Below are 26,624 nucleotides of genomic sequence, written 5' to 3' on the forward strand. Positions count from 1 at the left end.
TACAAAGCCAAATTTCCATATATACATGCTATTTCAGACCGAATATTTAGAGCATGGTAAACAATATAGGGAGCACGTCACCAGATGCCATTGTTCAAAAATGAACCAGTGATGTGAATATAAAACCAACTTCACCACAGTAAAGCAGGCTAGGCAGAATAGCGCTATTTACTTATGTTTTGTTGTTAAACTGAATAAAAATGTACATTATTGATGCTGTCAAATGTCCCTTATAAAACTAAAAATAGTCACATCAATTTTCACTGGAGGATTTCAGTGGCTGAACAACACTTCTGTGCATATAACCCATATAACCCATCCCAGTCTCATCTCCAAATGAACGCGCAGCATGCATGCACGCATGTACGCACAAATGGCGGATCTGCATGAACAGAGAAGCGCCATTGTACATTTGTTGGCAGACAATTTGAGATACTTATCAGAATTATGGGAATTTTCAACCAGACAAGATTTAATAGTATGAACTATTTTTAGTCTTTTGCTTTACCCAGAATATAAAAATTCATATAAATACAATTAGATAGTATATTTTAATCATTACATTTGGAATGTGAAGAGACTTTTAACCAGCACAACAAAAAACATTTGCATATTTTGTAACCATATCTTGAATCTGGTTGGAGATTGCCATATCGCCGAGCTCTAGAGACACATTTTTTTTACAGTAAGCCTAGGAGCCAATCAATTTTGCTCATCAGCGACCATTCAAAATCTGACTAAATTGAGGTATTTTTATTTTAAAAAAAAATTCCACAAACGAAATACATCAGAAGTGACTGGAATGAATGTGAATGTCAGCTGAAATCTCTCTCTCCAGGTATTATAGATCTCCTTATCATCAGTTCAGGCAGTAATTAACTTTCAGTGCAACCAGAGTGCTTAAAAATTACTGCTAGCAGCTCACGGTTTATTTCACTAGACGCAGCTACATTTCACTTTCACACTGCACTACATCCTGCCGAACGGATAATTCTGTAAAATATCTTATGAGATCTGATTTATCCATTAATAAACGCCTCCAGTGACTGCACGTATCAACTTATTTAAGAGAATTTCCATCCTGGAGTGGCCAGTGATTGAATTGAAGACAATGAGAAAGAGATAAAAGTCCTGTAAGCAATTTAGCCAGTGTTTTATAGATACTGTATGCAAATGAGGCTGTGATTGACATAAAATGTAATGACAGGATGTTGTACATCAGGATGTGGACATATGGTGTTTAATTTGAAGTCATGGGCTGTTGATTGTAGAACAGACTTCAAATAAGCTTTGGCATAAGAGCTGTCAAAATCTCTCTTCCCAAAACCTTTTTCACAAAGTTTCAGCGAGGAAGCAAGACTCTTTCATCCAGATTTTCATTTTCGATGGTTACAGAATGAAATCTTAACAGCTTTCTGAAATACTTTTTCTAAGTAAAATTGTTCCTCGCATGAAGTTTACAAAGAAAGCCACAAAAGTCTGGCTGCTATGAGATCTGAGTGTTCATCTTTCTTGTGTAGTCTGCCAATTAATAATGCATGCTGTTTACACATGATCAATATAATCTCATAGTGGGGAAAGCGGTAAAACCTTTCAGTCTGATTGATCACGGTTAATTGATTGTTTCAATTGCTTGTTGGATTGATTGTTATAGTTATCTCCCCCTAAAGCGGTGTTGAAAGAATCGGCTTGTAAAAAGATAGCAGAAACATTGGTTACACAAAGAAAGCAATGCGAATAAAAGTTAATAGGAGACAGTGCTTTATCTAACACAATCACGTAGTCTAGAATTCGTCACAGTATGTCACTGCAGCACAGCGCTGAGTCGCTTTAACCTCTTAGTCGATAGAGTCTAGTTGTGTAAGAAGACAAAGACACAGCTGAGCCAATATTAGGTCAAATTTGTCCATCAATGAAAATTCTAGCATGAACATTTGGTCCACTCATATCCACATACTACAGTGAATTACATGTTTATGACACAAACACACCATAAAACTGCTTTACAGTGTTAAAAGAGGCTCCTAATCACAGAAACAGTGAGTTTGGAAGTGAAACTTTCTATCTGTTTTTTGAGAATTATTCAAAAAAATGATTATTCCTCCTTATGAAATGTGCCAAATGTCTTTCACAAACAAAGCTGCTGAATGGTTTTCTTATATAAAATTTGTATTGCTTGTATACTATAAAGTCAAATTATAAATTGATTGAGCATGCACTGTAAAAGTTGACTGCTCTGGTTGTAATATACTGTAATGTTGCCATAAATTTGCAGTTAAACTATCACAGTTTGTCACTGTTTTACAAATTATACATACATGTCATCAGAGTTGATATAGACACTATTTGCTCCATTGATTCTCTGCATATATAAGCAGTGATGCAGATAACACAGAAGTGCATTCCAACAACGACAACAAAAATCTTGTGGTCCCCTACACCATCTCTTTGAAGCTCTCACACTATAGGCTAAACCCTTTGAAGGAATTAGGGCATACGCATGAGGCCTTTAGTATGAAACAGCTTTGAACACAACAAAAAGCAAAACAACCTCGTATGAAGAAGTCACCTTTCCAGTTATGTGATCATAACTTCTAATATAAAAGCAAAAACAGTATAGAATTTTTACTTAGTTTATTAATACTGATAAAGTATTAAAGGATTAAAAACACTAATTGAGAGATGTAAAATAATCACTATTGTTTATTTCATGCCATCCACTATCTTTTCAAAAGATACCCTTCAAAACTTTTTTGGTACTAACGTACACATTTTAGTTACTAATATGTACCTTTAAGATAAAAACTTCACTAGAACTTTTACAATAAAAGTATAATTATAATAAAATTGTAAATATTAGTACCTAAAGTGTACATATTAGTACATAAATGGTTTATTTCAGAAGGAAAACAGCACACATTGTCTACTAATTATACAAAAAGTGAACAGGTACTCATTTATCATTCATTGTTATTTACTATTAGTAAATGGCATCAAATAAAATATTAGTACATATTGCATCTCATGTTATCATTGCTTTAGCCATACTAAAACATCAATAAAACAGCTTGTAAACAATGTCACATAGCATTACTTTATATTACCTCAGGCAAGTCATTCAGTGTCAACAGCTCGATACACTAGCAATGTCAATCAATGTTTTTTTTCACTGCTAATTATAAAACATATATCCAAAATTATGCATAACAAAATGTTAAATTATTCTGTAACATTGAACAAAATGTTTCAGATATATTAATTTTTTAATATAAGAAAGGAATTTTCATTAAAGAGTAGCCTTTTATTATTAAACACTATAAAAAGTTTAAACACTATATTAATAAATATTAAACACTAAAAAGTTTCACTTTGCATTTATTGCAACTGCATTGCAGAGAACTACCAGTGTCTTACACTGAAAGAATGAAGTGTATACAGTGCGGTTTTAGAATGACATGAGGGTTTGTCAATGATGGCAGAATTACATTTCTGAGTGAAATAAATCGGTAAAGATAAAGCGATAAACTCTTAGAACTGCATTCAGCACGTCTCCTTTACAGGACACATTTGCATGCTGTGCCTTTCTGGAACTAACAGCTGTCAGTTTGGCTTACTGGCATTGACTGCATGTCTCCTTTTCCCCTATATTTACTTTCTCTCACCTTTTCTAGTCCTTCTGCTGTTTGTCTCAGCGGAGACCTGATGAAGTCAGTGCACAGTGCACCTGTGATCAGGGATTACGCACTTAACATCAAGTGTTACTTCCACCCTTACATGCTGTACTGCACTTGCAAGGATAATCCCTGAGGCTCGGCTCTCCAGAGATGCAAATATTTATTCATGATGCCAGTTGCACGACAGGCAAAAAGTAGGTTAAAGTATGTTTTCAGTGAGGTCTAGTGACAATTAAAATAAAGTAGTCATGAACGTAGTGCTGCTCTTCTGGTCAAGCATGTTAAATGTCTTAAGAACACACATGACTGCACTACATAATTGAATTTATGTACAGTATATAGTACATTTCACAATACATATTGTTCAAGCTTGACAATAACAGTGCTTTATAATTCTCTCAGTGAGCCAAAGGGAAAAGGGGGAAGAAAAACCTCCATAAGCTCTAAGTAAACGAGAAAGGAAAGTTTTTTTTAGAAATTATTCATTTTTTTTTGTATATTTAGTATCTATCTATCTATCTATCTATCTATCTATCTATCTATCTATCTATCTATCTATCTATCTATCTATCTATCTACTTTATGCCTTGAGATTGAATAATCTATGAAAAAATAAAAATAAATATTATGAAGAAACTGTTTTATATAAAAGTAACTGTTGTTTTGTATTGTGATAGTATATGATTATTGTAAGTTTGATGATTTTTATTAGTATTTTTTAATCCTATTACTTATTTTCGATAGGTTTTTGTTTTTAGTTTTATGGTTTAAATTTTACTCATGGCAAACGACCCTGGAGAGTAGTCACATTATTGTTATAAATGTTGCTGGAGCTAAACTCGAAAGCTAAAGTCAGGGTCCGACAGGACTGTATTTGTCCTTGCTTAATACATAAATTTCCATTTTCACATTGACAAAAACACATCTGCACAGCGCCACTTCTTTTTATGTCATTCCTCGTTAAGCATTCATAACCCATGGGAATAGACAAATCTGCATTTTTGAAATTTTTTTTTTTTTTTGGGATGTTAATATTGTCATGTTCAGAGTTATTACAACATCATTTTTACCCAGGGGTTGGCCCCCTCGAACAAGAAACCCAAAGCAACATGCCTAATTACATATAATTAAGCCCCAGCTTTTTGGAGAGCAATCTCATATTCCCTTTATTGTATTACAAATGGGACCATTACCTCTTAACAAGGAAGGCTCATCTCTGCAAATCAGGTTAGAGAGATCCTTTCCAATTCACAGCCCTCTTGTTAAATGTGTCTAAAATGTCATTAGGACTCTTCAATCTCATCGGTGTTTGTTTTAGAGCACCATATGATTATGGAAAAATCCTCAGTGCTGCTGCCATTTCACAGTGTGTGGTTGGGTTTTCAGTAGGGATAATATGGTATATTTAAAATGATTTGAAGCGAACCGAGACGTCCCCCGTTTTCAGTCGAGCATTTCAAATGTACATTTGCTATACCTGCATTGGTTATGTGTCTCTTCGGTAATAACAAATTACGAATTAGAGGATGCAAGTAAGGTCATAATTATTTGAAGTGAACAACATTGGATAAACAAATGCAGCCGTAAATAAGGTCAGTAAATAAATTTACTGAACGTGGCAATAAACACAAATGAGGCGAGAAGACAAGTGCTCATATTTTGGGTCATTAGGGAGATGAAAAGTAGCTGAAAACATACACTATATTTAATTAATTATATAACCACCATAACCTTTCATAGTTAGTCATGCAAGAGCTCATCTGTTCTCTTCAATGACTGTGACAGTTTCTACCTCATTAATCTAAATTAAACTATGAGAAATGGCCAAACTTGCTAGTAATTTCTTACTATTTACTGCCATTATAAATAAATATAAAAATGGCAATAGGTCAGCATACTATCTTGCATGTTTTCTGAACTTAGAAAAACACACATACATATACACACTATAAACAGTATAAATATATTTTAGGGGTGTAACGATAGATGCATTCACCCTGAACAGTCATGGTACATGACTCACAGTTCGGTTCACACCCTCTCATATCGAATAGTCAGTCCAGATATGTAGTAACTATTACTGTGTGTTCACACCAAAGGCGGTGAGAGTGTCAACGTTTGCTTTGGCCACCCTTCGACAACACTGTCTGCCTGTACTGCTCCGCCAGTGAGAGCGTCAAAACTCGCAACATTAATCTCATATTTAAAGGGGCCGTTGCAGCAAATAGGTTACAGCATAAAAACATGCTTTTTTTAGCGTGAAAATGTTGGAAGATCTATGGAAGATCAAGTTGTTGCGTGTGGTTTGGCTTTGCTCCACTTACTCAATATGGGTCCATGTCTGAAATATTCTGAAGCAGCAATACTCTTTTGTATTTTCGTTATAGTTAGAATGGGGTTCCCACGTTTTTAAAGTAAAAAAAATAACATTAATGCACATCTACTTCACAGTAACTTTATGTATATACCTGTAAGGAAACATTGCAAATAATTGGTAATTCGGTCACCGCAATAACCAAACCCTTAGCAACAGCTGTGGTCTAAACCAAAGTTCACAGGGCACTGGACTCCTGTCAAGCGATGGACCTGTACATTTTGACTGGTTGTTTCCGAACTGAGTCATAGCTTATTACCATAAAGTTGACTTGATTTCAGCTGTCCTCAACGCATATTCCGGCGAATCCGTGCCACTCTTCAAGCCTTATCAACTCTGTCTCCCATTAAAAAAATGAATGATTTCGGCTACTTTAATGTTCTCACCGCTTTTGGTGTGAATGCACAGTTAGACAGAAAAATGCATCTGAAAACGTGATTCTGTATGCAGCGCTCAGAAATGGTTGCACCATGTTGCCATTGTCATGCCAACGTGCTACCCTATTAACAGAAGCCCAACACTATTCGCACATCAGAGTTTTTCTGATTGGTCCATTGCGCTGCTGTGGGTGAAAGTTTAAACCATTTTATATTCACAAGACATCTAAAAAATGCAGTGCTGCAAAAGTGCATTATGTTCACGCACATCAGTCAAACAATGAAAATATAAGACACCACCGTCTCCCCTTGTGAGCACGCAAATTTGTGAGTGAGTTCCTTCTTTACACACATAATATTAACAGTTGTTGTCGTTCGCTGCACCTGCTGTTATGCATGAACACAGTGCTAGCATTTTCGTAAAAAGATATTTCAGTTTTACGATTTTCTGTTATTTTAGGAGAGGGTTTAGCTTAATCTTTGAAAGTTTAAAACAAAATTTCCTAATTATAATTAATATTTTCTAATTATAATATTTTTCATTATTGTGTTAATTTTGTACTTTTGAATCACAAGAAGCTCTTCAGTTCAGTAGATGAACAAAACAGTTCTGCCAGTTCAAATCAAACACAAAAAGCAAGTATTGGAAATGTGATGCTTATTCCTGTTGTACCATACACGCACCAAACCGTGACCGAGAAAGAGAGGATAAAGTTATGGATAAAATCGAGTTTTGTATTGAATTGATGCAAGTATATATGTAATAATGTTGATATTTGTTTTATCCTATAAATGTCAGATTTATTCCTAGTTTTATATATAAATGTTAGTATTTACAATTTAATTATTATTTTATTTTATCTTATCATTTTTGCTAATACAACCTATTTTTTGTATTAAGATCTTAAGCAGCTTTATGTGATTATCAGTTATAATGAGACATTTTATATTAATTTATTAATGTTATTTTATTACAACTTTAAACTTCCCCAAAACGTTTAATATATAGTCTAATTACCTATTATGCAATGATTTATCTAAATGCAGTACAAACTTGCTTGTACATTCCTGTACATTATGCTTCCCAGTGTTAAGCTTTGACTGTAGCCTTTACTATGACATCTGCTATCTGTGGCTATCAAGGGCAGCTTTTATGACATAACAGTGAATAAAAACGATCCATATTGGTAAATCCACAGCAGCATTGATCGTGACCACGCAGCTTCAGCCCGAAGCAATTACATGCCACTGTTAGTTTGTTGATACAGTAGCGTCAGACCTTTTGGTTTGGAGCTAAACCACTATGACCCAGAGGCAAGGATCAATATGATGTATGGATTTCACTCACTCACTCACTTAGTGAGGTTGAAACACACATCCGTGTCGGTCAAGGCCAGTCATGCTCATCCAGGTCTGTTGTGTTGCCATCGCCTCATTAAAAATGAGAGAGAGTGCAAAGGTTTATCGAGTTTCCAGACTACTACAAAACAAATAAAATTACTCCAATAAAGGTGAACTATTATGCAGAATTTACTTTTATACTGTGCTTGAAGTAAACACAGATCTGTGGCTATGGTGTGACTAAAAAAACAGTCTAGTAAAAATCTACCCACTCTTTAATTTTTTTTAATCCTCGTAAATTATAGTCTCTAAACTATTTCTGAAATCTTGGCAGAAGTGTTTCTGTTGACCATCTTAAAATACAATATTAACATTGATTTATTCTAACTAAAACTAGCTACTTTTTTACTTTTTAGGACACTGAAATCTCAATTTTCATTTTCATTTGCTTTTTTCATATTCTTATGCTACGACTTGCACAATGCACATATGGGAGCGCCACGCACTTGTTGCAAAAGTGACGCATGCGCATTTTCCAACCCCACCTAGTTAAAAAAATCTCAACTTTTCTAAATGCAGCGAGCACATTGCGATTCATGCAAGTAGAACTAACCAATCTGCTTCACACTTTAAATGGAATATACAAGTTTTAGTAATAACCACGGACTAATTACTTCAGACAACACAGCGCACCCAAACATTGCAGCACTTTTTAGTTTTCTTCAGAAACTTGCATTGGAGCTGCAGCAATGGTTTCTCCGTAACAACACATGCGAAAATGAGTGCCGTTTAACAACAGTAAAGAGATTGTAAATAAAAAGGATGTAAGGATGTCGCCAGAGAGGCTTTTTGGTTTTTCTTGTGCATCCCAGCCACTAGCTCCCCATCTGATTTTTTATTTTTTTTTACAAGGATGTAATGTAGTTATACAACTTTACAATTTGTAATGTAGTAATTTGTATTTTTTTTATTTGCGATTTTGTATATTTAGTTTAAATATTTTTGTTCTGACCAATAAAACTATTGCCTTAGTAATGTTGATAAATTAAAATAAAGTGGTTGAAAAATTCTGATATATTCCTTAATGTATTGTTAAAAATATTCAATAATTATTGATATCGAATAATATGAACATGATATTGTGATAATTTTATTTTTGCAATATCGCTCAGCCCAACTTGCTTCTCTTCAGTTTTCTTCAAAAATTAAAAATAAACTGAAAATATTGTGTCCATCCGGTCCACTGCACAGCAAGGAAGGACAGTTCATCTTCTTATCAAAAGAATTGTTTGAGATTATTTCAAAATTCAACATTTATTTTATCAAATAAGTGGAAATTTATACTTGCATTATTGCAGTAAAATAACACTCATTTCAATAAACTAATTATCTTGATCAGAGACTGGCAGTAATGTCAAACACACTCACTTGTGTGCACGCGTGGCATTAAAACCAGTAGGCAACAGCAATGATTCTTAACCTCTTGCCACTTTCTGTCTTTATATTACAAACTTTGTTATAAAATGTTATGTGTTCCAATTGACAGCATCTTCGACTTTGGCTTTCACTTGTACAGTGGTTTTGAATAGTCAAACATGCCTTCCAATACTAATAATAAAAAAATAACTTACAAACAAACAAACAAATAAATAAATAAATAAATAAATAAATAAATAAATAAATAAATAAATAAATAAATAAATAAATAAATAAATAAATATTGAAAATTGCCAAATTTCTTTAAAATCTGCACCATGCTGACATCACAGGACATAAAAAAGCACAATCATACTTCATGACATGTTGGTGTATCATAAATATTCATAATATGGCATGTCCTCATTCTATGAAAGGATGCTTTGCTTAATTGTCCATGACAGCACATGTTGCTTTACTGACAAATGCTTCAATCTTTGGGATTGCGTGCATTAAGGAAGAGACATGTTCATGGATCAAAAGTGAGTCTTTGTTTTTGATTAGACCCCGAGGCTTGAAAACATAAACAATTAATTCACATTGAAAATCTTTACCATTCCTTGATATAACTGATCAAACGGCTTATATAAAAAAATCACAGAAAAAAATTAGCCTAAATATTAAGACACATTTATAAGTATTTGTGCAGCTAAGAAAAAAATATATAAATTAATCTGCATTTCTTTGTGCATTTCTTTTAAATTCTTAGAAACAGTGAATCGTTTTACAAAGCAATTGGTTCAATTCATTTGAAGCTTTGAAATGCTTGGTTTTTCCTTTCACCTCTTTTACCTGCTTTAAAGCAAAATAAAAGCATCTGAAATAAAGATTCCATTCTGAACTGCCTGAAATGAGTCATTAATAAAGGGTCATTCACACCAAGGATGATGACTAAAAACTACAGTTCTAAAAACCATTCAGAGCATTAAGCAATTCAAATAGCAGAGTTCAGACCGCATCTAATGATATTGATGTACAAAAATTATAATGTTGGAATGACTCTCAGAACAATTTTCCAACTGATAAACAAATAGGGTTGATCAAAGAATCCATTCAACATAGAGGGCTCACACATTTAGAGCAGCAAACAAAATTGCAGGACAGCTCACTGATGTTAAACCCTCTTTTCAAATATGAATATCTGAAAAACAATGTCATAGCTTTAGATTATAGTGAGAGGTATTAATCATGCTGATGATAAACTGGACATCTTTTAGAGCAATTTTGCCAGGCAACTTTGGGAAATTATGGCATCAGTGGAGAACCAGGTGAGAAACAGGGTAACTAAATAGGGCAACTGGATCCCGATACAATTTTTTTGTCCGTTCTCAATAGGAAAGTAGCCAAAGCAACATCACTCCATAATATTGCCTGTCAATACTGCTCTAAAAGTTGCCCACTGTATTATCAGCATTAGGCTTTCAACATCTTTGTGCTGCCCCCTTTGAAGTTGCAAAAATGAACCAAAAATAATCTTTGAGTTTGTTTTGTTTTCTTGTCTAGAAGGCAGGAGCTATCCAAAACAAAATTAGGATACTTTAGCACAACAGAGGCTCTTTAATCTAATAAAACTGGGCAAATTTTGTTACACATCCATATATTTAGAAAGAGTCACAGCTGCCTGTGACTGACAGATACACTTGAGCAAAGTAATGATCATTTTTTTCATGCTTAAAACTGCTTTCGAACGTCAAAGTAAATTTTCTACATGACAAGTAAAATGAGTTTCTTGTCAAAACAAATGTATACAGATCTAAAAATATTTTGCATGTTGGTGAGCTGCCAGTGTATAATTATGTGGCTAAAGATTAGCATGAATTATTAAATGAAGCATTTTTCCCCCAGAGCTGTGAGGGAGAGACTGCCAGATGCCCAGTGGCTCAACAAAAAATTTAATGGCTTTGAATCTAAATACAGGAAATACTTTCTCGATGAAATACGTGAAGTGGGAGCCCAATTTCTTTAAAGATTCTGAGGAGTACTGGCAAAGAAAGTCCCATGATTAAAAGAAAATTATAAAAGATTTTTTTTCAATGAAATTATGTACTAAAGTAGTCACCACAAGCCGGTGAGCAGCAAGGAAGAAGCCGGTTTCTTATTTCTTTGCAACCTTGAGAATTGAAATGTGCAAGAGTATTCAAATTTATTCAGACTTTTTAAACTTTGCAAATTTTTTGAGAATTTAGCATTTTTAAGTTTCTAAAAAGTACTACTAAACACATTGAACATTGCCTTACTGAAGTTAGCCCCCCTGTTTATTTTTTTCCCCAATTTATGGTTAACAGGGAGATTTTTTCAACACAGTTCTAAACATAATACTTTTAATTATTTCTAATCACTGATTTATTTTATCTTTCCCATGATGACAGTAAATAATATTTTACTAGATACTTTTCATTACACTTCTATATAGCTTAAAGTGACATTTAAAGGCTAAACTAGGTTAATTAGGGTAACTAGGTAGGTTAGGGTAGTTACGCAAGTAATTGTATAACGATGGTTTGTTCTGTAGATTATAGAAAAAATATATAGCTTAAAGGGGCTAATAATTTTGAGCTTAAAATGGTTTTTCAGGGTACACGGAGGAATCCTAAAGATAATTTTAATACCTTTTTAAGATGTTTTAAAGACCTAATCAGAATATTTTACGACCATTTTGCCATCTGTTTCGCTCTATGGTTTTGCTGAAGAGAGCGAAACCACCTTCCCACATTTGTCGCAAATAATGTGACATCACCCGGAGGGCGGAGCTTGGCCGGATTTGCCCCAGCCTGAACCAAACATGTGGATTGAGCATGCAGTTGTAAATATTAGAAGGAATATAATTATATTTATGCTTTTTTTTGGAGTCAAACAAGTTGAACAATATTTAAGACCTCATAAAAACGTAAATAAGAATTTTTAATACCTATTAAGGGCCTTAATTTAAAAAGAATAAATATTTAAAAAAAGAAAAAAAAAAAATCAAAGGGGGGCTGATAATTTTGACTGAGTATATATCTATTAGTGCAGCACAATATTGAAAAATTCTAAGATTGCGATAAGAACCCAATTTAATAGATGACTTGAATATCTCTATCTGAAAAATCTGTTTGGAGATTGATTATATAGCATAAAAAAATACAATACAGATAAAAAATACTAATGTGTTATCTCCAGCCTGACCTCACGAGGAAACGTAAGTATTTTAGGTTTTGTCAGTTTAGTGGCTAATTTTTACAAATTGGTACAAGTTCAGTCGTATGAAAATGCACGACTTTAAAAAGGAGGCGTGGCACCCAACCACACCCCTAACCCCAACCGTCATTGGTCGGGGTTAGGAGGGCGGAGGAGATGACATCAGGCGACAACCTCTGGCCGGCAAACAGGTGGGCAGGCCCTCAGGGATACCTCCACACATGCGGAAGGGTGAGCTGGGGGACTCCTCCTGCTCCGTTCGACTGAACTGATTATGAATACAGGTGAAAGTAATAAAAATTAACAAATGCCAGGAACTGGAACAAAGGAGCACATGGGGAAAGGTCATATGATGAAAGTAAGACAGGACCTGACAAACAGGAGATTACATGTGCTGGTGAAGTTTAATGACACTGATGAGAGGTTTGCAGACTGGGCTATATGTTGAATGTTGTTTTTGAACCTAAATGTATGCTGTGTGTAGTTTTTCTGTAGTTGGTAACTTATCAGAGACTGTAAGGGTCTGTCTGTGTTAATATTTGTTGCACTTTTTTATTTTATATAATTGCAGATGTTACAGTAGGCTCAATTGACTCAAACTTATGGTACCAACCATTGGTCTCCTTTTGGCAGTGGAAACGCAAGCCTAATAAAGGTGCCCCAACTTATACCGTACTGTACTACTCTACTGTAGTTACAAAACAAAAGTTACTAAGTCTATTGTAACTCTACAAACGTTATATGGTACTTTCTTATACATTAATGCTTTTAAACAGTCAGAGGCCAGAAAAAAACAAATGCAAATGAAAAATTATCCAGACTCAACACTGCCTATGCTTGCGATGTGACTATTGCGAATGATCACATTGCAATATCGATGCTGAAATAATATATTGTGCAGCCCTAATATACATACGCATTAATATAAAAACACTCATCACAATTCACAAATCACAATTCAGACGAATATTCCTACAATTCTTTTTCATAGCACTTTAGCTATGTCCTCTAAACTGTGACACTTTAAAAAAATAGTTCTAGGAAAAAAAAGTCAATTTGTGAATTGCAATTAAACTTTTTATTTACTATTTAGTGACGAACACATTTGTTTTTCATTCCTCATTGCCCATAGTTTGGATAAACAAGATTTGGATTTCTGGAAGGTTCAGGTTATCGTAGAGGCCTGGTTCATTGTAATGTGCCGATTATTCTAATGGTTGCTTTGAATGGGAGTGATACCTGAAAAGACTGTCATGACATCATAAAAGCGTTCTTCAAAAGACATGACAGTGCTTTAAACCAGGGAAGGGCATGTTTAACATGAGGGCTGTTGTCTGATCAAAACCCCGTTGTGCTCTTTGTGAAATGCATGACTTTAAAAGCACCCAGCTGGGCATTTCACAGTCAGACTCAAAATCAAGGACTCATCATCATGCAGCCGCAAAAAAAAAAAAAAAAAAAAACATGTAACTTTGACACTGAAGGCCACATTCATCGACTTTCGTGACTATTTTGCAATTACTACTGTGTGGTTTCATCTGCTTACTTTAAGACTGCTAATGTCTTGTCATTTATGATTGATGGGCTTGAATGCATGTACTTCATTAGCAGCACTTTTGAAGCTACTGTATCCTCAGAAACCTTGGCCTGTCACATCATCAGACAGATTTTCCCATTTCCTGAATTTAGTTTTTCCACTGAAAGCCCAATTTGAAGTCATACTTTCAGACAGATTGATAGTTCATTTAGATGATCCAGAAATAGCATTTGTTCTCCCTCTGAAGATAAAATGTGAAATTCGCACACTCCTTTTTTTATCATCATTTCTCTTCTTTTTTTTAACAGAGGATTTGGGTTTTATGTCCCATCTGTCATTGCACATTTGTTGGACTGCATTACAAACAAAACCGCCCAGTGGGAATAGTGGATCTGATCCTGAAACAGAGACTGGAATCACGTTTCGACTGCACAGAATAGGTGATTTGTCTTTAAAACTAATGTACAAAGATTATTTGAACCCTGTTTATTTTCTCTGTTTCTATAAAACAAATTTTTAGGATCCCCGGTAGGAGAGAATGGCTCACAGCTCTTTGATTTCAACACATCTGTTTATGTGACAAGAAAACAAGATGGTATCATGTTGTGTAATGAGGGTTATTGATGATCTAGGATAAAAATAGACACGGTCTGCGCACTACTTTTAAGGTCCACCTGCTGTCAGGCACTTGCATTAGCGCTGCTAGATCGTTTTCTGCTTAACCTCCCTCTGATATCAAAAGAATGTTGAAATATTCTGTCTAGCATCTCTTACCATTCTTGCTTTGAAATCTTTTTAGGCTTATTTGTATACAAACATGACCAAATCTGGTTTAAGTGCTTTTTAATATAGCACAAGTATAATGTAAATAACAATGTGTAATTAGTTCTAACTATATTTTGGTGTTAAAATATATACTACTGCAAAAATGTTAAAAAAATTAAATACACAATTAACAAAAAAAAAAAAAACATTATTTCCCTATTTGAATTGGATATTCACATTATGATGCATTTACCTTTCAGATAATTTCCAAAAAAATGACCTTGACTTGTTTTCATGAATTTCTATGTTGTCACAAAACTAAACATGTGCCTTTCCTGAACACAGTGATATATTAAGTTGGCTTGATTCATTTCACAAGTTTTTATTGTGAATTTGCTTGATTCACAAGTTGACTTCTTTCACCACTCTGACACTTAAACAGACACTTGCACCAGTCTGCACCAGATGCTTTCTTAAAATCACTCCATCTCTGTATAAAAAAACATGTGAATTTCTGAGTGTGCTTCACACTACATAGATATTGCATGATAATGAAAAAATCTAACATTGCAATATTTTGTTTTTCTGCGATATATATTGCGATATGAATATAATTGCACCATATGGCTTGAATAGCTCTTTTTGGAAAGAAATCGTTTATTTAGATTAATTGGTGTGATTTTGTAAGGGTATAAATGATGTATAAAAATAATAAACAAATTACAAGTAAAATAATTACAATAGCTCAATTAAAAAAGTCAAATAAACAGTGTTTTCTGGAGACTCAAAATGTATTCAGGTACAGAAACTATATAGTCTTCATCGTCTTGTACAAATGTACTTTTTTGCGGCCAAATGCTTTAAACTCTCTTGAAATTTCTTTAATTTGCGATTTTTTTTATACTTTATGCTATATTTTATTTATACTATACAATAACTCCACAAGTCTCATATTCCATACTGTAGTCAGATCAACTATAATCCCAACTCAACATTGCAAATCCTGAGATATGACTATTGCAGAGACACACATTGTGATATCGATGCTTAAACAATTTATTGTGAAGCCCTACTTCACACAGGTAAGCAGGCTTGACAAACCACCTGTAAAACTCTCTCTTAATATGCACAAGACAGTTTACTTAAACTCCAGCTTGCAAGGACTTGTGAACACCCATGAATCATGAGTTATGGGCAACAGTTAATTCACATTATTTCCCAATAAATAACATTATTTTGCAATACTGCAAAGTTAAAACATTTCATTTAGGAGATATGTCCCCTTTGTTATGACAATATATCTTGTCTTAACCTATTGAGGTTGACAATGAATTGAACATCAAATAAACTGATGCTGCTTTAAGAGAAATTTGCTAAAATCCTAGCAAAAGTTCTGAAATACTACAGTTTTGATTTCTGGTTCAAAACTGCAGTGTAAATTCAAAAGAGACAGAAAGAGGGAGATACTCTTACCTCATTCAGCTGTAATCCCAGCTGAGGTGATGTGGGTCCACATGCAAACCATTAGCATACTGCAGGTTTCCCACACAAGCAAACATATCCACTCCATTTCATTTCCTGACAGTATTACATCAAACACAAATACATAAACTTAAAACAATTTCACTTGTTTAGAATTATATATAGACCTAAACTACAAATGTACTTACGTTCGTCGGCGTCAGGTAGGTCTTCCGTGTTGTTGGTCTGTCGGCCAGCCAACTCGAGCGCCATACCGCAGCAGCCATTTTGACAATTGACGGGACACAACCGGGCGTCGAAATTACAAAAGTATGGCAAGCCAAACACACCACAACAGAGGTCGCGCGCACTCAAGGCGGACTCCCGCCAACCTGCGATTCCTCTTAAAGGGGAATTGAAAAATAATGTATTGATGTGGGAATGTGTTTATTTTGGTTAATATTTATATAATGATTTTTCATATCATGAGGAAATAATGTAAACAGAGAGTGTGATGTTTATGTGAGTGTGTGCCTACTTTGTATTTTGTTGGATTTGTTTTGGGGGTTTTTTCCTCTGGGAATTTTATACCATCTTGAGCATTGTAAATAAATCATCAATGATCGCTCAACATTTCTGTCAGTATTGCCAACATTTTGGGGTATTTATTTATTTATTACCTCCCACTCAGGGCATGCAAGACCCATTGGATCACACCAGCCTTGAACCTAATTCAAATCCAACACAAACATAAATACATGTAGATCTTATAGCTATTAAAGACATGGTAAAAAAATAAAATGTATTGCTCACCCGGAACTCATTTTGATCATTTCAAGGAGCATAAATGTCAGGGTAATGCAACAGCCCTGATTTAATGAACCCCTGAAAATGATGAAGTCAACTGGAACAGAGTTAATGCAATGTTGTTGATGTGCATGCAACCTGTAGCTAACAGTGAAATATTAATTTCTACCAGCAATTTATATATGCATACAGACAAACTGTCCTTGTAACATGCATAAAAACCATCTCACGGGTTTGTACAGTGTAAAATATTGATAGTAGAATTGGGAATTGTGCCAGCTCATATCCCTGGCGACAGCTGCTTCCCTCAGGCCAACACTTTTGTTTTCGTGCTTAAGAAAACAAGCGGCAGAACGAGAGTGCAGGGGTTTTCTTAGCACACTGGGATGTCCTCGGGATATTGCTAGCAATGCAAAGCAAACAACAAGCAATTCTTTTAAGCATTCCTCGTTTATGTCATTACCCACCTATTTTTCCTCTAGCATGACTGCATTAAGGTTGTACGTAGAGTACACTGGTCATTATAACAAAGTAAATCCTAATCAGGCTACAAAGAGTTTTTTATTTATTTGTATATTTTTTGTAATAATGTATGATAAATTATTACATTTATTAAAATACACAGTAAGGACATAAAATATAGAATTACAATAATGGAGTACATTTAAATACATTTTAGACAGAAAAAAATAGGAAAAATGTTCCTGAAAGCTTCACTATTTAACTGTTTTTCCTTCCTCTGCTTTTGGAATAGGATAAATAATTGATTCTGCACCCCTAATCCACTGCTTTTATTAAGTGTACATTATTTTTGACACTGTAAAGACTTGCCTGCAATAAACAGTTGCCTGAAGCTTGAGATTTACAGATGTTTTACATTTATTGACACTTTTGAATTGCATTACATGACCTTTATCTCTGCTCTGAGTCTGATAACACTTCATTAACCCAGATAATAGTATATGTCAATATACCACACCTATAGTAAGGTACTTATTAAATGGCTTTATTAAATGGCTATCTACCAAATAAATACATAAAAATAACTAGAACATTGTTTTTAAATTATTTTATTCATTCATTCATTTTCTTTTCGGCTTAGTCCCTTTATTAATCAGGGGACGCCACAGCGGAATGAACCACCAACTTATCCAGCAAGTTTTACACTGAAGATGCCCTTCCAGCTGCAACCTATCACTGGGAAACACTCATACACTCTCATTCACACACATACACTACGAACAATTTAGCTTACCCAATTCACCTGTACCGCATGTCTTTGGACTGTAGGGGAAACCGGAGCACCTGGAGGAAACCCACGCGAACACAAAAAGAACATACAAACTTTACACAGAAATGTCAACTGAGTCAAGGCTCAAACCAGAGACCTTCTTGCTGTGAGGCGACAGCGCTACCTACTGCGCCACTGTGCCGCCCTTGAATTATTTTATTAAGTTGAAAAGAAAGCAATTGAAAAAAAATGTGGCTGTCAGGTAGCCAGCACTTTGTAGGTATGATATGTTTTTATAACAATAATTTAGTTTTAAGTAGCTTACATTTTAGACTCAGTATTGACAGTTATTTTGTCTGGTTTTGCCCAACCAATGAGAAAAGCTATTGCATTTATTTACATATGCATACATATTTATAGTCAACCAACCAACCGACCAACAAACCAAACAAATGACCAACCAAACGACCGACCAATTAACCAACCGAAGGCCAACCAACCAACCAACCAACCAAACAACTGACTGACCGACCAACCGACTGACTGACCAACCACCCAACCAACCAAGCAACCATGCAACATTTCATAATATATACATATGCATTCATATCTATAGTCATATTCATGTTTATAGTTTATAGTCATATTTATCGACTGACTGACTGACCGACCAACCAACCAAGCAACATTTTTTTATATACATATGCATACATATTTATAGCCAACCAACCAAATGACCCACAAACCAAACGACCAACCGACCATCCAACCAAACGACTGACCAACCAATCAATCAACCAAGCAACCAACCAATCTCTAATACTCTTCCTTTATCTGAATAATTTTTTAACTGAAAATATACTGGTTATTTTCTGTCGGCACATCATCCATTTTTCTTTTTTTTTTGATATACATATGCATACATATTTATAGTCAACCAACCAAGCCAACCAACCGACCAATCAACCAATCAAACGAACAACCAACCAACCAATCAAACGAACAACCAACCAACCAATCAAACGAACAACCAACCAACCAAACAACCGACCAACCAAATGACAGACCAACCAACTAATCAACCAACCAACCAATCAACCAACCAACCAACCAACCAACCAACCAACTAACCAACAGACCAACCAACCAATCAACAAACCAACCAACTTTTTTTTTTTGAGTTGAAAATACACTGGTAATTTTCTGTCGGCACATTATCCATTCAACACATTGTTTTTTTTTTTACAATGTATTTTAATTTGAGAGTAGGCATGCAGGAGGTCCACTTTAATTCACCAAGGTCCACTCAATGCAAATTTCTGCTCATGCCACTGATATAACAGGAGTTCTGTCACTCAATCACCAATGACAAATCCTCATCTGTGGCATTATGCAAATGTAAAATATCCACTGTATACAGATTACAACATTCGGTTAGTAGTAGGTCATGGGGGTACTTTTCATTTTTTTCCATTATAAATACTTTGAATTCAAGTAAAAACACTCAATAACTGTTTATCACCTACTATAAATTAGTCAAGTAAAGGGTGTCCCTAAATAAATCTTTCTTTTCTTGTCTCTATTTAATAATTATAAGTGATTATTTAGTTTCAAATCGGATGTCTAAATAATTCACTGACTTACTGTCACCTAATGGTGAATGAATACAAAATTTATGGGTGAAAAATGTTGAAAATTAGCCACCAATGCAAAGAAAATATGTTTTTTAAAGGCTGAACTATTTCATTAAATCAATGTTTGCATTCCAAAAAAATGTTGTGCACTCGTAATATTTCCATTTGTGTCGTTCAGCATTTCATTAGAACAACCAAAAAGTACTAAAAGAGGGAGACCTTAAATAAGCGTTTCTGAAAGATTAGGCTGTGCTCTACATACAAGCAATCTCTTATGGAATAAGAGGACAGGTGAAAAAAAGAGCTCTTCTATTAACATTCTCTCTCAGGCTTCTTTGCTCAGGGTACATCTGTCACAAAAGAGTTAGTTGAAAACAAATGGCATGGGAATACCATTTATTTGTCAGCTATGAGCGATGCGATGCCTGATTCCGATCAGGCCACAGCACATAGTACAACAACAGTCTCTCAGAAGAGCAACAAAAAACCTAATAAAAATACCAGGGGAAATGGTAAAGATTGCTTTGGCCCCTTGGTTATTGTTTTACAGGATGCATCATATCTTTTGTTGTTGTGCAGAATCAGTTCAGACTCCTGTCAGATAAGACGATTATTACTCGTCCATGGAGTGAATCCAGATGTGACCGCTAGAGAAGCACAGAGAGGGAAATTTTGAAGGTTTGAATGTTCAGGTTTCTAGCTTGCAAAGCACTGGCAAACATTTTATATAATTTAAGCAGTTGCTGTAGAGGTAGGCGAAGAGCTGAGGTGAAGGCCTAAACAATTCTGAGCAGTAAGCCTCATAAAAAAAAGCACTTGAACATGCTGAATTCACTTTTTCAAAGAAAGATAATGTTTTCGAAATGATTGAATGATGCACGTTGGTACTGTAAGCATTTGGGCTTTTAAGATACTTGAAAATTTAATATTGCATTTTATAACAAAACAACAACACATCAATTAGCATTCATTTCAAAGAAGACCACAAGCACACTTTCCAAGCAAAACAAATTTTCTCTTGGATTAGTAATGAAAGCATGTGGAGGCCATTTTCAACTTTTAGAGTTTAACAAAATTACTAACAGTCATTAAAACGTGATTGTTTGTAACAAAGAAGCTGCAATTAACACATTGAGTTAAACTTTAAAATAACATTATTAGAAATAAATGATGACAAATAACATTTGTCTTAGGTCAAAATTGTTGTCAGTTTAAAAAAAAAATCATCCTTGTGATTGATTTTCCGGTACAGTGTCACAATTAAAAAAACTATTTAAAAGTACCAACAAAGCTTATCTGATACTACTGTCTTCCAAAATTTGTTTCTAAAAAGAACTTAAACTGGTCTAAAAACTTAAAAGATAAAAAAATTAATGTTTTAAAATAAGAGTTGTTTCCTTTTTTAACAACATATAAATTGCTAATATATATATATATATATATAGGAGCAGTAAAACATTGCTGTTTATTAGCACTGGTGGGAGGTGTGGATTGGCACAAGGCTGCAGGTCAAGTGTCTTAGTGTCCCACCAGTGACAATAAACAGCCATATCACACTGCTATAAGTGTGATATTGCGTTTATACAATAGTTTGATGGCATAATTGTGAATATAAAAAAGAAAATAAAACATGGATTCTCAAAAACTCTTTTTTTAGATGAACTACTTTCTTCCGCCATTCGTTCACATCTGCAGCTAACAGTCAGAACAGCAGAAACCGTTGCTAATTCAACAACTTCACTTCAGAGCTAGTATTTGAATGATTCTCTTGCATAATGTCTAAAGTGATGACAAAACAGATGATTTTAGTCACATTTTAATGTGAATTGCTATCAGTCTACAGAAATTGTCCAGTATTTCTCTGTTGCAATCGGGATATCACAATAATTAACCCTAAAAAAAGCCAAAGCAAAGCAAACACTACCAGATTACTATAGTATAAATACAGTACAACAAAATACAAAGGAGAGATATTATGACTTACCTGTTCTGTAATGATTTGTTCAGCTGTCTTTTTGAAATGTACACTGAAAAAATGTTGTTTTTCTCATCTAAGGACTTATTAGGCGGTCTCTGTCATCACCTTGTGCTGAAACGTCAACCCTCTTTACTTTGCTCAGTGTGACAGGTTGATACATAACTGCCAACGCACTGAATCTTTGAAATTAGAAATATTTAAAGAAGGCACTGTCCTTATAAATAAACGGCATAGTTGCAATCTAAACAACTATATTCTCACCTAAAAAGCCTCAAAAGTGCATTAAGTTGTCCAACAGCAGCAATATTTGTTAAACTGTAGTCTTCTGCTTTCTACTTGTGTGAGCGGATTAATACACAAGGCTGAAGAGTTGTACAAGTGCTGATATTACTTTAATATCTTGCGGTTCTCAGCCAGACTCTAGACCTAGACAGAACTGTTGTTGTTACATATTGAGTAACATTAATTGTGATAATGCAAGTGTGTATTGTTCCTGTGTGTTTCCTCCCATTATCTATCTCGTTCTCTCTCTCTCTCTCCACATGAGCGGAGATCAGGTGCAGCTGTGAGAGGGGCGGCGCCAGCTATAAAGGCACGCCGTTGACGCTCCTCATAGAGTTCTCTTCCTGTTTCCCCTCGCCATTGTGTGTGTGTCTGAGCAGTTCGCTCTGAGTTCTCTGTGCGGCAGTGATCTGTCTGAAACCTTTTGTTCAAAGTAATCCGGTGAGATACTCTGTTAAATACGGTAATAGGACGGTAACCTGCATTAGCGGTGGCTGATTGTGTAATACCTTTCTCCAACCCTGTTTCAAAGTCATCTGGTGAGATACTCTGTTAAATACGGTACTAGGACGGTATCACGTGTTAGCTGTGGCTAATATTTACCTTAATGCTGAATGATCAACGGGAAGGCCCTTTTTCTTTTGTCCAGTTTTCTCCTGTTTTGTGGTTAGTTATGGAGGTTAGAATTGTATGCTTTATTTATGGAATTTTATTTTTGGTATAGGTAAGAGGTTTAATATTAGGTAGCGTACCTTGTTTTGTTTGTTGTTTTGGCCTTTTTGTTCCCTGATTCTGATTTTGATATTTTTGTTTAATAAATCTGATACCCCTTATTGACAACTTGGCCTGTGTGTGTGTGCTTGGGGGAACAGGAACGGGGACTCCGGGTGACCACTTTTTATAGCGGTCATCCTTAAACTTATGTGCGTAGCGGGGTGCATCCGCTACGTAACAGTTGTATATATAAAAGAGGAAAGAATAAGTTTTTTTGCGGGACTATCTTCCTCTCCTCCAATTGGTAGTCCAGTTTCAACACTTGTGTGCTAATTGTATGCGTGTTCAATGGTGGACAGTGGTTATCACGTGCCCCTTTTGATAGATAGATTCCACTATTTTGATATTTGACATCAACAGAGGGAAATTCAAACCTTTCATAAAAGCCGTATTATTATTTTTTAGGTCCACTGTATTATATATATATATGTGTGTGTGTGTGTGTGTGTGTGTGTGTGATGGATATGCCGCTGGTCTCCTACTGGTGTGTGTGTAACAATCAAATTTTGGTCCTTTTTCATGATTCATTACTTTCAAAGGCAACGTAGTGGCGCAGTAGGTAGTGCTGTCGCCTCACAGCAAGAAGGTCGCTGGTTCGAACCTTGGCTCAGATGGCGTTTCTGTGAGGAGTTTGCATGTTCTCCCTGCGTTCTCGTGGGTTTCCTCCGGGTGCTCCGGTTTCCGCCACAGTCCAAAGACATGCGGTACAGGTGATTTGGGTAGGCTAAATTGTCCATAGTGTATGAGTGTGTGTGTGTGTGTGTGTGTGTGTGGATGTTTCCCAGAGATGGGTTGCGGCTGGAAGGGCATCCACTGCGTAAAAACGTGCTGGATAAGTTGGTGGTTCATTCCGCTGTGGCGACCCTGGATTAACAAAGGGACTAAGCCGATAAAAAAATTAATGAAAGAATAAGTTACTTTCAAATAAAGCACTTTTTATCAGTCATTGGGGTCAATGATCAGTGAAGCCAACAAAGAAATGATAGCCCTGTGAATTAGAACAATGGCATTCAAATTCAGCTGTGAATTTTCTTTCAAGCTGCCAGTAAACAATTCATGCTCCAACTGTCATCCTTCAATAAGGCAGCCTACGTTCCGCTTTCACGCAGGTCTGATTGACGTCAGCATTATTTCATACTTTTCTGACAAACATCACAAACACTAAACGTCTTGGTCAGAAGTTACAGGCCTTTCAAACACATCTTAATGTAAAAAGACAGATATGGCAGCAGAGAAGGCAGCTTGCGCATTTTCTGTATAAATCATTAACTCTGTCAACAGATAGCATACGCGTTTGTGACTTTTATCAAAAAATAAAACAAGCTCTCAGCAGCGGAATATTCATCTGCATGCAAATGATTCCTGAGGCTTCGGGAAGACTGCAGTGTGTTCACAGCTGTGTTTTGTGATAGGCCGAACTCTCAGGGTGGGGTTAATTGACAACTTTAGTGCCACAATACGTGTATCTGTAGTTTCGTTCTGTTTGTCAGCCAAAACGCTTGCACTGCAACCTGGCTCCCTTTGTTGACTCGAGGCTGGTAAACGGGCCGTTCTAGTGCTAAACTCTGTTTTAAAATGCAATTCAGCACTGCTGTACAATTACTGGCTTATGTTGGGTGAATAAAATGTTCTCACTCATCCTACGTTACTGACTGACTCAGCATGTGATCTCGGTTTGTCTGTGCCACTGTCCCATTGGAATAAGGGTCGGCAGGAAATGAGCAAATGACTTATGCAAATTGAAAAGCAATTGAAATAACCACTGCTGCGACTCACTATTTGTGCAAAAAATGAATTTGTTTGTAATGATATGTGGCAAATTTCTAATAACATGAGTCAAGCTTGGCTGCTTCAGCAAAAAAAAAAAAAAAAAAATGCAGAGGCAAGGTCAATTCCAAGGTTGTATTCTGAGATGGAACTGTTATATCATTATATTTAGAGTCTTAAGTGCCTTATTTTGTCTGAAAGTTGCCCAAAAAGCTGCATGAGATTTTTCTAGTCACACAACACCGAGTAAGTGCAAATAACATTGACCTTAGGAGTAAATATGCAGAGTATCAGAAGCTTAACTTGTTTGATGTTTTTGTTCCTCAGCAAATAACATGCCTGGGTGATTTTCTTGTCTAACGAACAAAACTTCTTAGGGAAACAGCATGTAAGTGCAGCTGTTTCACACTACTGCGATCTCCAATCAATTTGGGCGCAAATAGCATTGTGCTCAGTGCAACTGCAAATATCCTTCCTGCTGTAAACTACACTAACGTGGGCTTAAGTGGGCTCTCGGCCGTGTATCTGCCTAAGGTCGGCGTTCTGAAGCCAGCAGGACTAGGATGAAGAGATTCAGCAGGAGCTTTGGTCTATCCTCACCTCCCAGAACTTCCATTCCCCTCTCACAGCTGTGTTTACACCACTCATGTACCATCTGCATGCACCCAAGAGTCCTTGGGTTATAAGTGGCCCTATTTTCCACAAAAACGGTGCTGGTGTTTGACGAGATGATCTGAGTAGTTTGGAACTTTTTTTCTCTGGATCATGACATAACTGATCACAAACAAACATAAACCCAGTGTTTGAATATTCTTACTTGCTTATTTAACAGAGATAAGAGGTAACTTTCAAAATGTATAGAATTCATAAAAAGGTAGCCTGATTTCAAGTGAGACTATGAGTCAAACATGCATGATTATTCATTTAAAGATTATCATCTTGATTAAAATGCCAGAAAACAAAATGGGGCCAGTTTGATCCCACCTGGGGAAAACATTGAGTCACATGTGGACAGCCATTGTGGACCCCAAAAGCAGTGAGAAATACCAATACATTGCCCACAGTATGGCCACATTACAGACTAAAGGAACACTTGGCAAATTATAACCAAGCTATGGGCACATGGGACAAAGCGTGGGCACACTGTGTGACTCCTGGGCAAAGTGAGGGTGCATTTTGGAAACCCTAGACAAATAAAAATGTAGTAATAACGTTGGAATGCTGTGGAAAGGTGTACTATTGGAACATTGTGGTAAGTGTAAGTATATAGTACTGTGGGCACACTAAAGAAAGTGTGGACTGTAGGAACACTGGAAAAAAGAACACTGTGGAAAAACTGGGGAAAGTGTATGTGGTTATACTGTGGGAACACAGGGGAAAGTTTATGAGAGTATCCAGTAGAAACACTCGGAAAACTGCGAGGGTGCTGTGGGAACACTGGGGAAAGTCTATGCGAGTATATTGTAGGAACACCGGGAAAACTGCAAGGGTACTGTAGGAACACTGGGGAAAGTCTATGTGGTTATACTGTAGGACCATTGGGTAAACTGCAAGGTAGGAACACTGGAAAAACTGTGAGGGTAGTGTAGAAACACTGGAGAAAATGTATGTGAGTATACTGTAGGAAAACTGGGAAAACTCAGAGGGTACAGTGGGAACACTGGAAAAAGTTTATGTAACTATTCTGTAGGAACACTGGGAAAACTCAAAGGGTAGTGTGGAAACACTGGAGAAAATTTATATGAGTTTCTTGTAGGAACACTGGGAAAACTTCAAGGGTACTGTGGGAACACTGGGGAAAGTTTATCTTGGTATACTGTAGGAACACTGGAGAAACTGCGAGGGTACTGTAGGAACACTGGGAAAGGTTTATCTGGGTATACTGTATGAACACTGTATGAAAACTGCAAGATTACTGTATGAACACAGGGGAAATTTTATCTAGGTATACTGTATGAACACTGGGAAA

At 35.7% G+C, this 26,624-nt stretch overlaps 1 protein-coding gene across 25 annotated transcripts in view; it reads right to left on the minus strand.

The window, feature by feature from the left end:
- Nucleotides 1–16,446, minus strand: part of LOC147834839 (uncharacterized) — a 245,798-nt gene extending 229,352 nt beyond the window's left edge. For 16 of the 25 annotated variants that reach the window (XR_015502697.1, XR_015502689.1, XR_015502687.1 and 13 more), the window contains exons 1-2: nt 16,392–16,446; nt 16,195–16,299 (exon numbers count right to left, since the gene is read on the minus strand). Coding sequence is in view for 2 of the 25 variants with exons in the window: in XM_087273825.1 (XP_087129951.1) it covers nt 16,195–16,199 (5 nt within the window). In the remaining 23 variants the exon portion in view is untranslated. Of the gene's footprint in view, nt 1–15,081; nt 15,212–16,194; nt 16,300–16,391 lie in introns of those variants that run through there. The other 9 variants (XR_015502707.1, XR_015502705.1, XR_015502703.1 and 6 more) reach the window with 2 other exon arrangements.
- Between the last annotated feature and the right edge of the window lie 10,178 nt (nt 16,447–26,624).

This window comes from Danio rerio, chromosome 11 (genome assembly GCF_052040795.2).
Source record: "Danio rerio strain M-AB ecotype USA chromosome 11, GRCz13ab, whole genome shotgun sequence".
Taxonomy (NCBI): domain Eukaryota; kingdom Metazoa; phylum Chordata; class Actinopteri; order Cypriniformes; family Danionidae; genus Danio; species Danio rerio.